The sequence below is a fragment of the Cyrtonyx montezumae genome, unplaced genomic scaffold (genome assembly GCF_038088225.1).
Source record: "Cyrtonyx montezumae isolate F1298 unplaced genomic scaffold, pur_monq_1.0 scaffold_2, whole genome shotgun sequence".
NCBI lineage: Eukaryota > Metazoa > Chordata > Aves > Galliformes > Odontophoridae > Cyrtonyx > Cyrtonyx montezumae.
In genome coordinates, this window is record NW_027071936.1 from 4,215,510 (window position 1) to 4,228,600 (window position 13,091).

General features: G+C 37.7%; 1 protein-coding gene across 4 annotated transcripts; it reads left to right on the forward strand.

Moving 5' to 3' along the window:
• Positions 1 to 2,530: 2,530 nt before the first annotated feature.
• On the forward strand, positions 2,531 to 12,885 carry MAP9 (microtubule associated protein 9). Of its 4 annotated transcripts, none has more exons than XM_065736256.1 (10): positions 2,531 to 2,567; positions 4,407 to 4,512; positions 5,129 to 5,367; positions 6,123 to 6,178; positions 6,691 to 6,856; positions 7,057 to 7,146; positions 7,810 to 7,974; positions 8,637 to 8,833; positions 9,955 to 10,087; positions 12,002 to 12,885. In XM_065736256.1, the coding sequence occupies exons 1-10, from the start codon at positions 2,541 to 2,543 to the stop codon at positions 12,122 to 12,124; spliced, it is 1,302 nt and encodes a 433-aa protein (XP_065592328.1). In that variant the 5' UTR covers positions 2,531 to 2,540; the 3' UTR covers positions 12,125 to 12,885. The 4 variants fall into 4 exon arrangements, with proteins under 4 accessions (XP_065592328.1, XP_065592329.1, XP_065592330.1 ...); XM_065736257.1 differs by having other exon boundaries at positions 8,637 to 8,782; XM_065736258.1 differs by having other exon boundaries at positions 8,637 to 8,779.
• Positions 12,886 to 13,091: the final 206 nt, after the last annotated feature.

Genomic DNA, 13,091 nt, shown 5'->3' on the forward strand with positions numbered 1-13,091 from the left:
TATGTTTATTCTTACACACATAAAATTTATCCAATTCAAGTTTGAAGTTAATACGCCTGAGAGCAAAAAGCTACTAAGTAAAGCTGGCATACTTTCTTATCTTGACTGGATCTTCTCAAGCAACTCACAAGTCAGGATCAAGATGTAAAAATTGAGAGGATGAGTTTGAACAAATGGCAATGTGGACTTCCTACCTACAACACATTTTATGGATGTTACTATGTTCTATGAATTAATAATGCATTACAAACTTAGTTTTTCTCTTTTGGAAACAAGGTAGGAAGCCATTGAATGCAGTTCCAGTAAAAAAAAACGAAATATTTTGTTTTCATATCATTGAACTTTCTATGGGAATGAATGACAAAGAAGAGGTCAAGCCAGATTTTAAGCTAATGTTTCAATCTGAAACTGCTCTTCTTCCAATTGGTCCTAGGTATAATTAAACACAAAGTATTTTGTAATCTACTGAAATACAATTGCTTCTATTTATGTAGTGGGGACCAAGCTTCTGTGCTTCTTTGCAGAAGTGATCAAGAGGTACAAAATGGCATTTCTATAAGGAACCCAAGTCTTTCACAGGTAGCTGTGGAATAGCCCAGGGATACTTGCGAAGAACTACCAATAGGAGTTAAGTAAATTAAGGTGAGTTATCAAATACTCTACACTGGGATTGGGAATGTCACGTTTTGAGTAGACTGTTCCCTGAGAAAGAATGACATTACACAAAATAATTATGTTGTGCATTTCCCTGCTGCACTGGCTGCTTTTGCAGTTACTCTGGAGTTGTTTAAAGCCAGCTCAGGTAGCCCTGGCCTCAGAGAGCCTGAGATAGCATGTGTTTCAGTTTACAACTCACCTATGAACCTTCAGAGGTTTTCCTGAGCTCTACCTGCACTGAATGTTTTCCCAACATGGTGACTCTGCTCTTAACCCCTGAGGAAGCAAAGGTCAAACCCAGCTCAGCCATGACTGAGCTGGATGACTTGCAGATCTTCACCAGCAGACCTAGCCCTGCAGGTTAAAGATAAGGTAGATTGTACTTCTGATTTTATTGTCAGGCAATCAGAAAAAGGATGGTGTATTTTGGCAAGACAGGCACAGCTCTTCAAAATATGGCACATTGTAACAGATGATGTCATATAAAGCAAGAGGAAAAATGGGAAGGGCAATGTTTAGTGTTTGGCCTTAAAAATTTCCAGGAGAGTAAACCATAAACAGAAGATGCCACTTGCTGTGCAGTTGAAGTTATTTGTACAGATGACTGTCGCACTTTTAAATCACAAAATCCAAGAGCCAGGTACATTCATAACCAAAAGTTACTGTAAGGTTTGTTGGAGAATTAAAATAAGATCTAATTCCCACTAATATCAGGAACAGGAATAGTCATTTATGAGCTAAGACTCTCTCAACCACCACCAAAAATCACTTTCTACAGGAGTGTAAATCAATCTGAGAATTTTGTCGTGATAAATCTCCTTTCAATACAATTTTTGACTTTGGGAAGGAACACCAAAGTAAACTGAACCCCTTTTATTTCTCCAGTTTTATATCATTTGCTTTACAGTGACTTATGGTATATGATGTTAGATGTTTCACTTGCTGTGCCATTTCCTCTAAGGAAAGCCTGAATCCAATCTTATGCCCTCTAAAATAAACCACTTCTGAAAGCTGTTTATATGCATATGAGCTAACCATCTGAAAAACTCATCCTAGCCAATTAGAATTGCATTGCAGTGCTTGTCACTGTATCATCTTGTTGTTTGTTTGTTTTAAACAGGTTATTTGTAAGCTGGGCAGGCAGAGATTGACCACTGTTTGCGCAACAGAATTAAACAGTCCTGCGTTTATTTTAGCTGAATTAATATCATTTTAATAATAATTTACCCAGTGTTGTTCTCCATGCTCCAAGTGCATCTTCACCTTCCAGAGTACATCTTTTTGATAACTTCATATTTGTGATACATTCAGCAGTTATGAGTCAAGAAAAAAAATCAACACGGATGTCATGACCATTTTCAGACCATAATATCTCATGCTTTTTGATCTCAGTAAGCTGTGAGAATATTTAAGTGAGTCCTTAAAAAGCATTATAGTTATGTCAGAGGCTTACACCTTGCTCGCCTCAATGGGTGTCAGTGGGATTTTGTCTGAGGTAAGACTGTGAGATGCAGCCCTGATGTTCACGTGTTCTGAGGAAAGCGTCTTATAAATAAGGTAATAACAAATTTTCTTCCTTCTATATAGAGCGTGCGAGTCTCAAAAACTATTCTAAATGAATGCAGCGTCCTTCTAAAAGCGCCACAGACATCACTAAAGCGGAAGAAACTGGAGTAAAGCGGTCGCACCACAAAGAAACCACATTTTTTTATCTTAAAATACTTTGCTGCCCCCTTCCGGAGTTCACCAAAACGAGCAGCTCAGACGTTTCGCAACACGGGCAGAATTTCGCCTTGCCACAGAGGGAAAGTAAATAAATAAATAAAGTCACCCGCATTTCCTCTTTCGCATTGGGCGCAGCGGAAGGGGCGGAGGTAGCCGCCATGTCGCGGGATGGCGCCGTGGCTGCGGTGAGCGGGCTGCGGGGGTGGGTTCGCGCCCTGAGGGAGCCTTCCGCGTGAAGGTGGCTCGCGGAACTGGTGCGGAATGCCGTGTCAAAAGGGGCGCAAATCACGCGGCATCAAGAGGAAGAGAAATCCAAGCTGAGGGTGGGCAAGGGAAAAAATAACTTAGCGCCATGTGAAAAGTTGTTGCTGTAGTTCTGTTGATCAGTGGCTGGCACAGGGAAGGAATAGAGCATCACTGAAGGAGGTGCCCTGAGAGCTTTCCCTCTCTTCTACCCAGGGTGTTCTTCTTCTTCCCTGTAGGGAGAGACGCAGTCTTCCCTTTGTATCTTCCCTGCTAGATAAAGGGAACTATGTGAAATGACAGAACAGTTTTCTTGTAACATAAATGCTCTAATCTGTATTTACAGTAGTAGTTTTAGCTATCTGCAGATGAGTTCTTTCATGCAGTTTCAACAAATGCACAGAGAGAACAGTAAATGGTGATGCTGAGAAGTCCTGCATAGTAACTTGACACATCAATGCAGTATGTCACGCAGGTATTCCCTTTATTACAGTGCTGGGTGCGTGGGGGATCTCTCCACCAAACATGCACACCGAAGACAGAAATGAATAGGTATTTAAAGGCATAACACATTAATATTCATTACATTCCAAAGATATGGACAGAAATTCCTAAGTGAGTGATACCTTTGGTGGTCATAGGATTAAAGCTAAAAGTAAATTTCCAGATGTTAAGGGATTACATTATGTTGCCATCAGATCTGCCTCCTTATCTTCACAGACTCGCCCACTGAGTTGCAAACAGCATTTCCACTTATCTTCTCTGGACCCTCCATTGTGTTGTCCTTATTCTCATGGGACCACCCTTGTACTGAGTTGCAAACAGCAGCTCTTTTCAGCAATACCTGCATTTCTATGATCCCTGAGTTTCTCCCTTAAGTTACCTGTTTGCTCAAGCAATCCAATTCAATTCCTTGATTCAATGGAAAAAGTTTCTAGATGGTCTATTTACTGATTATGTTAGAAGCCTGACAACTTCCATTAAACTTTCTCAAAGAACGTCAGTAACTTTATGTAGCAGTTCATATTTTGCCCCCTCCCCCCCGTTAAGATAGATGTACTGCAATTTAAATAGCTTATTTAACTGAAAATGACTGAGTCTAACCTCACAAAATAGTCCAAACTAACATGTAGTTAATTAGACATAAGTTTAACTATAATACTCATTTTCATCTGAGAATATCAATGTTCCTTCACTAGGTGGCTGTTATAAAACATCATCTGAACCAGGAAGTGTCTTGGGAAAAACTGGTCATTTGTTGAGCTTAATAGGTCAGAAAGAAGAGTAACTCCTAGAAATGTACTGTCTTTGTTTTGGACCCCATTGTCTGTAGCTCCTCTGAAAGCCAGAACCTCACCACAGGAAACAGTGTTTGCCAAAAGCTCTTGTCCTGAAGTAAGAGTGCCAACGGAGAATATATGTGTTTATTTATTTTACTATTTTGATTGGAAGCTTTTGATAATAATTTTTATTTAGTTATCAAAATCTTCTGTAAGAAAAATAGGAGTGGGGGAAAGAAAAATCTTCGCCAGTAGTATTTTCACAGTTAGGGCAGATAAGAGAACACCGTTCTTTTTCTTTCTAATGAGAAACAGGATTTTGTGATATTTTGCAGCGTTTAAGAAATCAATTGATTGATTTGATCTCTCTGAATATAATACATTACCAAATACCAACTCTTAGAGAGTTCTGAAGAAACATTCTGTCACTGTATTTTGAGCTCAAGTTAAAGTTTTCAGTTGTTAGGAATTTCTCATTTATTTGCCACTTTCTGATCTAAGGGTCCACGTCTAGAAAGTACTTCACCACCATTTTTCTCTACTCCCCACGATGAGAGACTGGGAGAATCCTGTTCATTGCTGTGTGGAGAAGCACCATCTGAAAAAGGTAGGACTTAAGTATATACAACCAGGTAAGTGTCATCATGTCTTAGTAGCAGCTAAGGTTTTGATACAAGTCTTCAAATTGGCAGTTTTCTAAATTTCCTTTCTACTCTTAGTAACATTCTCTTGCCCTTGTGTCTCCTTGTATTCTGCTTCTGTGAAGGGCATGGTCTTATTCTTGCAGATGTGTCTAAGTCCAGTATTGTCTGAGGCATTTAGAAACTTTATCTTAGAAATATGACAGTTCACTAAACGTTGGAAGTGTTCTTATTTCATTGAAATGGCTCTTCCTTTTTAGTTGCTGCGCTTGAAACGTGTTTGAATGCAGATAGAGTGGGAAATCTGGCTGTTGTTATACTCTTATATTCTCTAACATTTGTTAAAGCTGTCATGTTGCCAATTAAATCATACATTTCAATGTAATTGTGTACTCTTGTCATTAGTCCATATTGTTCATAAAAGGATGTATACAGAAAATGTATTGCCCAATATCAAATTTAGTAATATGTTCCATAAAGAAATGTTTTTAGTTTCTCAGTATTGTTGTTTCTGTGCTCTGGAATCCTTGTTCATATGTTATCTACGTGAATGTGTCCACTTAATCATCTTACTACCACTAGATGAGAGGGAAGATGTCAACATCAGTGACTTGAAACTGGAGGATAATAGCAAAACTGTGGTAGAAGCAACGACCACCACAGTACATGAGAAAACAAAGTTAGAGGAGTCAACAGATGACAGTTCAGATGAAAAGGAGAGAATTGTGCAAGAGCCAGTGGTAACTGCTGCAATACAAGTATCAGTAGATAGTCAATCTGAACATGGGAAGACAAAGAACACTTCAGAGGATTCTGTCGAGGTATTTTTTTCTGTGCATTTTTACTGTTCTTCAGAAAAAACGTCCCAGAAATACAGTGAAAGGTTCTGTAAATGAATGTAAATGTTGGTTCCTTTAGTGTGTAAAACTCTGCTTGTAAAACTTCTGGACCTGAGGCTCACATAACCATAGAATCACAGAATGGCCTGGGTTGAAATGGACCTCAAGGATCATCTAGTTTCAACCCCCTGGATATGGGCAGGGTTACCAACCACTAGACCAGGCTGCCCAGAGCCACATAAACTAAATATGAATTATGTTTAGTTGTAAAGAGGATATAGGGAATACCTTTTACACTATTAGTTTAAAACTGATAAAGTTAGTGAAATATGTGTTTTCAAATCTGAGTTGAGTAACCTTACTGAAGTAAAAATTTCAAATCTCTATTCTGAATTGAAATGAGCAGCAAAGCACTTTATGCCTTATTCTAAGAAACAAAATATGCAAATGTATGTAATTGCTAAAGCTGAATATTAAAAACAGTTGATGTAGCAGGTTGTTTTTATTTCTTTGTATCTCTAAACTATAGACTTCTACATACTAAATACTGTTCCAAACATTACGAAAGGTGTTTGTTTTAGATTTATTTTAGCATGTACTGTACTTATGCTGTATTTGAGTGGCTTTCTTCTGTATAGATTTGGCATATTAACATATTTAACAAGTTAACCTTCAAAATCCATGTAATCACAATCTAGTTCTGTTACCTGAGAGACTACAATTTTTCCTTTCCTTAGAAACAAAGTGGAGCAGTGAAAGCAGTTCTACAGAGTTCAAAATCCTCATCTTGCAAGTAAGAGAATTACACAACATATCACAGTCTGTGGGGCATTGAGTATATTTAAGTGCTGTGACAATATCACTTTGCTCTCATTTTGTATCAACATTTTCTTAATTGCTAGCAACCTTGGCCTATCTGTGGAAAGAATATGAGGCACATGATTATAATTCTTGCTCAGATTAGACTTCCAAGTCTTTTGCCAGCATTTATAATGAATTTGTGTTCATGTCTTTACCAATTAATCCAAGCCACGGTGTCTTTACAAGTTTTAAGGGGTTTTTTTGTTGTTATAAAAGGTGGAAGTATAAAGAGCTTGTAAATGTTCTTGGTCTGAACATGTTGAGTAATGGCTTGTTTTGTCAATAGTTAGCTGTCCAAAGAAAACAGGCTTCCTTCCTTTCTTGTCCCCACACAAGTGCAGCTACAGTCATGGTAACTTCTGGTATCAAGTGAATTAAAACGAACAGTACTTGTCGTCAGTTACAATGAATAAAAGGATCTTTAATATCTCTATGTTTTTGTAGGTTTCTGTCTTCTTCACACTTAAAGGAAAAAGTGAAAGCTGTTCCAACAGCTACAACTGTTCCACCTCAATATTTAGGAACATTAAAGGTGTTGGAGTTTAAGCACTTAAAGAAGAACAGTGCAGAATTTGACAAAGCAGATAGTTTGCGAGCAGCTGTTTTCCAGGTAGATCTTAAACAAAGCAAAAACAAACCCGATGTGTATAGAGGTCTAGTTCGGGGATCCAACAACACTTACTTTCATTAAGTCAGTATTTCTAATATTACTTGCATATGCTCCTCTAATAATATTCAGTTGTTTTAACAGAACTTAGTTACAGCTTCAAAACACTTCAAAATATATTAGTCTTCCGATGATTCTTACAGAACTGGGTGGAAAAGAAAAGAGCTTTTCTACTGGAATTAAAGAGAGCTGAAAAGAAAAAAGCTGAAGAGCTAAGGAGCGATGCTGAAAAGGTTTGTTTACACTCTTGTTCTAAGAGAAGTGGACAAATGATTTTTTTTTTTTTTTTGAAGTGTGTTGACCTGTGCTTTCTGCAGGTTACATCACTCTCTTACTATAAGGCTACTTGTTTTCTCTAGAACAGAGTGAGTTGAAACTGAAAGTGACATGTCCTAGTTATTATGATTGTTCTAAGGAATATGAAACTAATGCTTTCCTGTAGAAACATATAAACGTACCTGCTTTACACCAATTATGTTATATCTTGGATTAATTTTCAAGTTTGTTCACAGAGACCTCAGAATGCTCATCCTGTCCAGTGTCAAGTTTTAACAAATCCTTGGAAAATCAGTTTGTTCAGTATCTCAAGACATACTTTTCTACCTTTTGAATATGCAGTTCTTAGATACCTGTTTTTTCAGTATTAAACTGGTTTGCTTTTTGAGTATCTAATATGCATTTTATGTTCTTCCACACTTTGCAGGAATAGCTTATATCATTTTAGTAAATTATGTTAAAACTGAGCATAGAAAAGGTGTATAGTTCATACTTAAGTTGGAGTGTTCTCTACAAATCTATTTCCATTTCTTTGTTTATTAGATTCATCTAATCTGTATATGAGAATGAATTCAAAGCAAGCTAAATTTTATATTTAAATGTGATATCTTTTTATCTAGAAAGAAGCTGTTAAAAGAGAGGAAGCAAATGCATCTTTTAAAACTTGGAAAGCAATGAAAGCAAGAGAAGCAAAGAACTTGAATGATAAAAAAAAGAAGCTTGAGAAACTTAAGGAAAAGAAAGCAGCAGAACAAAATGCAGAGAAAGCAGAAGCAGCACAGAAGGTAATGTGAAGTACGTACATAAATGTGTATCAGATGTGGTTTATGGAATTGTTGAGGATAAGTTGGTTAATCCAGCAAGAGACTGAAATAAAGTGGATTCCAAAATCTGAATATGGTTATTCTTTGAATAGAGTCTTGTGAGATTCTGTTCTGTTGAAAATATGCAGCTACTTCAGGAGGTCCCTGCAGCCCTGAGATGGTGGTTTCCATGCTATGAGGATTCAGAGACAGTCCTCTTAGACATCTAGGATGGGTGCTTGAGTAGAAGCAGCTTTGTTTTGGGGATTGGAGCTAGGAGCTGAGGGTTGAAACAAGGCAGTCCTTAATATCCCTTCCAACCTAAGCTGTGGTGGTTGTTTGGGGTTTTTTTGGGGTTTTTTTTGGTATATAACATTTGTATGCAAACAAGCATTTCTGTATATTTAGATTCTGTCAGCTGAATGTAAAACAAACTCCATATAAATACATTGCCAGAGAGTTAAGGCTTACTGGGGAAAATAACTTACCTGATTTAGATACAGCAAGATCCCCTTCTGAGCAATGCAGCAAATAAATATTCTGAAATTTGAAAGTATACAAAAAATAATAAATCTGAGTAAATGAAGAGAGCATTGACATAGAGATGAGGTGTAGGATTGATAATTAATCTGTTTTTTCTTCAGGCATTTGAAAAATGGAAAGAGAAAAAAACAGAACATTTGAGAGAGCAAAGCAAACGGGAGGAACAGTCTGAAAGAATCAGAAAGAAAAAAGAAGAGGAATTAGCTGCAGAAAAGAAGAGAGACAGTATATCAGCAGTTGAAAAGTGGTACCTTCTTTTGGGTTTTGGAGTATCAATTTCCAAATCTTTGCTTAACAGGTCTTCTGTGAGTGTTTGGTATGCTATTGACTAGGGAACAGTGGCATGGTTGAGATCAGGCTTTTCACTCCCAGCTAATAAGTACAGCTGTGATAACAGTCTGCAGCTTCTTTCATTTTAATAACTTAAATTCTTTCTTCCCCAAAAGACAACTGACTCAGCTCAGGCAGAGATACTGCAACTGAGAAATAGGATTCATTTATTAATCATGTGAGGCTTCATACTATCATACTTCATTACCAAGCAATAGGAAGGGAGGTAAATCTCTCTTTGAGCTTTTGGGGTACAATATATGAGTGTAGGTGTATTTGAAAGGAAATAAGATGTCTGCTGGAAAAGTTCTTTGTTAGGTTTACAAGCCAAGGGTTTTCAGAGACAAAGTGTATCTTACTACTACCTACCTTATTTTTAAATCTATTTTTATATGATATCATATAAGGAAGAAATCAGTACAGAAAAGATAATATCCTAACAGGTAGAATAGAGTTCATGTATAAGGACTGCTCCAAAAGTAATGCCTCCTACTTTATTATGGTGGCCAACAGTCAGAAGCTGATGTTGGTGGTATGGCAGTGGAGTTTGAGCATTCCCACAGATATTTTGTTACATGTTGTTACTGTGTGACAGATGGCAGTAGAGGGGCAGTCTGACAAAATGGCATCTGACACAGAAGTGTGTATGAAGCAAAGGTGTGTCATTGAGCACAGTGAGTGGTGTGTTTCAGCAGTGGCACCAGCATTGTAGAAGACATGGACAGCCATGCCCAGCTGTCACACCACAGAATGAATAGCGTCTCGATCAGCTCATCTGTGCCAATAGCTAATGGTGGTGACCATTTTACTAAATAGTATTCTGTAGCTGAGAGTTTAGCTCTGTCAAACAGTGTGATTGTGCTCTTTGTTGTTTCCATGGGAATAAGTAGGAGGCATTACTTTCAGAGCAAGCTACCTATACGTTGGTGACATAATATGTGAAGATGGACATCAAAGATTTTACGTGTGTTTATTCTTAATCTGTTATTAAGTCCATAAAATATCTGTTTGAACTCAGTTTGGTTAATCAGTCACAGATAACTGCATTTAGGTTGTTGAACAATGATCTCCTGTTCGTCCTCTTCACAGGAATGATAAAAAGAAAGAATATATGAAACAAAAGAAGGCAGAAGCAATCCTAGAGAGAAGACAAAAAAAAATACAACAGGCAGAGAAGGATGAAAAAGATAAAATGGCCATAGAAGAATATGGAAGATGGCTGGTAATACATATATATTTTTCAACTATATAAAAATCAAAGAAATGAATGTGTGAATACTATGCATTTTAGTATTCTTGGTTTTTTGGGGGTGTTACAGGAGAGGACAGATGATGGCAGTATTACATAGCTATTCCCCAAAACCTCTTGGACAAAATAATCAAGTGTGGTGTGCTGGAGCTTTATCATAGATGGAAAATGTATTCTCCCTACCTATGTAACTTGGAGTTTTGAATTTTTTAGTACTTTCTTCCATTCTGTGTCAGGAGCAGCCACCTCTGTAGGGCCAGCTCACTACAACACAAAGCCAGCAAAACCTAGCAGTAGTAGGAGCTGCAACAGTGTATGCACTTACATTTGAGAGAACATTTGAAGTGGAGAATTCTGTGCCTTAAAATTGATAAAAGCTATCATATTGAAGTTTGAGATTATTTTCATTGACTAGAAAGGGTGAAACCCTAAAACTGCCATTTATATTTTCCCTATAACAGAAAACTTTAGTCCCATACTTGCTGGTTAAAGAAATACCTGCTTTTTCCATACATGCCCTATGACACAATTGGATCATCATGTTGACTTCTGATGTTTTCTTAGTTTGAAAGCATTTCTTCTGTTGTCTTTCTTCCTTGTTACTTCTGGCATACATTCTCTATGCAGGGCGTCTGTTGCCATTCATAACAGTGGGATCTTGCAGTTCAGCTGGCTTAAGATCCTTACAGTAGCTCATTTATACCCTCAGTAGCCTAAAAAAATATTTTACAGAGTGTCAAGTAGGTTTTGTGTGTTTTTAGTTTTTCCTGGGCTTATTTAAGGGATGATCATCTACTATTTGGCTAGCTCCGAAATTCTCAGATACATAAATAAGCACGAATGTGGCCTCTCATTGTGTGTTTGACTTCTTTACTGTCAGTAAGAATCTAGAAGAGTATTCTAGGTGTGTTATATTCTGTGCAGTGGTAATTGTTGACCTAGTTGTGTTGTTGAGAAGTAAGGCTGGAGATCATGAGCATTATTGATAGAGCTGATGTTTCAGTAACATTAAAAACAGGACAATTTCCTGTTCAGCCTGCTCTAGTTTTAACAGGAGGTTGGTCTAGATGACCTCTAGATCTTTTCCAACCCTTAAGAGTCTGTGATTGTGTGATCTTGGAAATTTGCAGGATGCTCGGTGTCCCTCAGAGGGCTAGTAGCATGTGTTATCTAAGAGTCCCAGTTACAGCTCTCTTCAAGGAGCAGTACTTCCACAGCAACACAGTTCACACATTTGAAAATACGACACTTTTATGATGCCTCAAAATACTGGCTGATAGGTCACAAAAGGAGGAAAGAAACAAAGTTTGATTTAGTAAAATTGATCGTGGTTTAAAGCCTACATATCCACACTGTATCTTGGCTACACATGGGTTGCATGCCAGTTGCTGTTCCTAGATTTGCACTGTTGGTGTGCCAGAAAGCCAGCAGCTCAAGGACCAAGCTCAAAGGATGCATTTGTCAAGCAGGGAGCACTGAGTGATGCTTTGCTTCGTAATGTCAACCATCATCCCACACAGAGGAAAACTGCTTTGGGCCAGTAAATGGTGTGCACAAACATTTTTTAAGAGAAATTATTAAAATGAAACTATATTCAAACATAGTACCTAATCCCCTCGGCCTTCTGTTGCATTTTTTGTTTAGATAGCACACAAAACCATCACATCCCTGAGACTGTCACTTCAACTGCAAGTAACATCAAGTGTTACAATGCCTCTGTGTTGCATTGTGCAGTGTGCATGGCTGAATCCCTAAGAGGGATGTGCTAAGCTCCAAATGGCAAATCTCTATTGTGTTTTAACTTCTCATTTTATACATGAAAGATCTGTCTGTAATTCTGACTTTTCAATTACTGGAGTTCTTTTATTTGACATGTTCTGTTCTCAGGAAAAGATAAAGAGGAGAGAACAGCTCGAGAAGAAGCAGAAGAACCTCCAGGCTGTCCATAGGGATGAAACGTCTTTTCCCTGGATCCCACCTGGCAAAGTCACCTATACAAAGAATTACTGAGCAGGCTATTTTCCTCTGTGCAAAAAGATGATCAGCTTATGTTTTCTCAAGGCTAGTCTGTTATTTCAGTAACAGCTGATTTTCTCTGAATCCATGATAGATGTTGCGTCCTTTCTTTTTAGTGTATTTCATCTCTGGAGTTGAAATGCGTCAGTTTTCTTATTCCATGACAAATTCTTGTGATTCTGCATTTAACTTGTTTTTGCTAAGTGTTGTGTTACTCCATTACTTTTGGTGAAAGTATATATTGAAGAGATGTGAAGCTGGTCTCTGATGGGCTTTTTTTTCACCCAGTAAGGGGCAGCTTAGGTGGAATGATTATGCTTAAAATACTAAACTCTATCACTGTTCAGCATTAGTAATGACAAAATTGTTACTCAAAATGAGTGGTCAGTTGCAACTAGATGTGTTCAGAATCAGGGAAAAAACATAAAACACTTCTGTGTCCATTCAGGAAAGTCTTAGACTCGGTCTATTTATAAACAATTAAATGATGATGAACAGGTGATAAACACAGTATTCAAGAAAAGGGAAAGTACAGGCCAGGGGCCTGCCTGTGTTTGCAAGATGTAAGGACATCCACTCCTGATGGTGTGTTTCAATTGCTTCTCTTCCTTCACCTGCAGAACCTGTTTTGAGTGAGTAGCTGAGAGGTGGTCCACATGTGGTAGATAAAAATGGTGTTTGTGATCAGGAATGCTTCTGCCATGAGGAAGATGAGACTGGGGGATTAAGCCTGGAAGAACTGCTGTGTGAAACAGGGAGGACAAGGGAAACATGTCTAATTTTCAGACATGTTATAGCATGATGTAGGAAAAGTGGAGCTGAGATGTACAGGTGTGTACATTAACTTATAAAAATGTTTATTTGCAAAATCCTATCTAACTTCTTCATTGATGGTGGGAAAATTATTTGGTTATTTATTAATAAAGTGTATTTTAGTATAACGAGGTCAATGTTTTCATCT

Excerpts from the sequence above, each read along its gene's own strand:
- MAP9 (XM_065736256.1), top strand. The coding sequence starts at position 2,541 with ATGTCGCGGGATGGCGCCGTGGCTGCG. Across the intron at positions 2,568-4,406 it reads GGGATGGCGCCGTGGCTGCG|GGTCCACGTCTAGAAAGTAC; the intron begins GTGAGCGGGCTG and ends TTCTGATCTAAG. Across the intron at positions 6,857-7,056 it reads TGCGAGCAGCTGTTTTCCAG|AACTGGGTGGAAAAGAAAAG; the intron begins GTAGATCTTAAA and ends TGATTCTTACAG.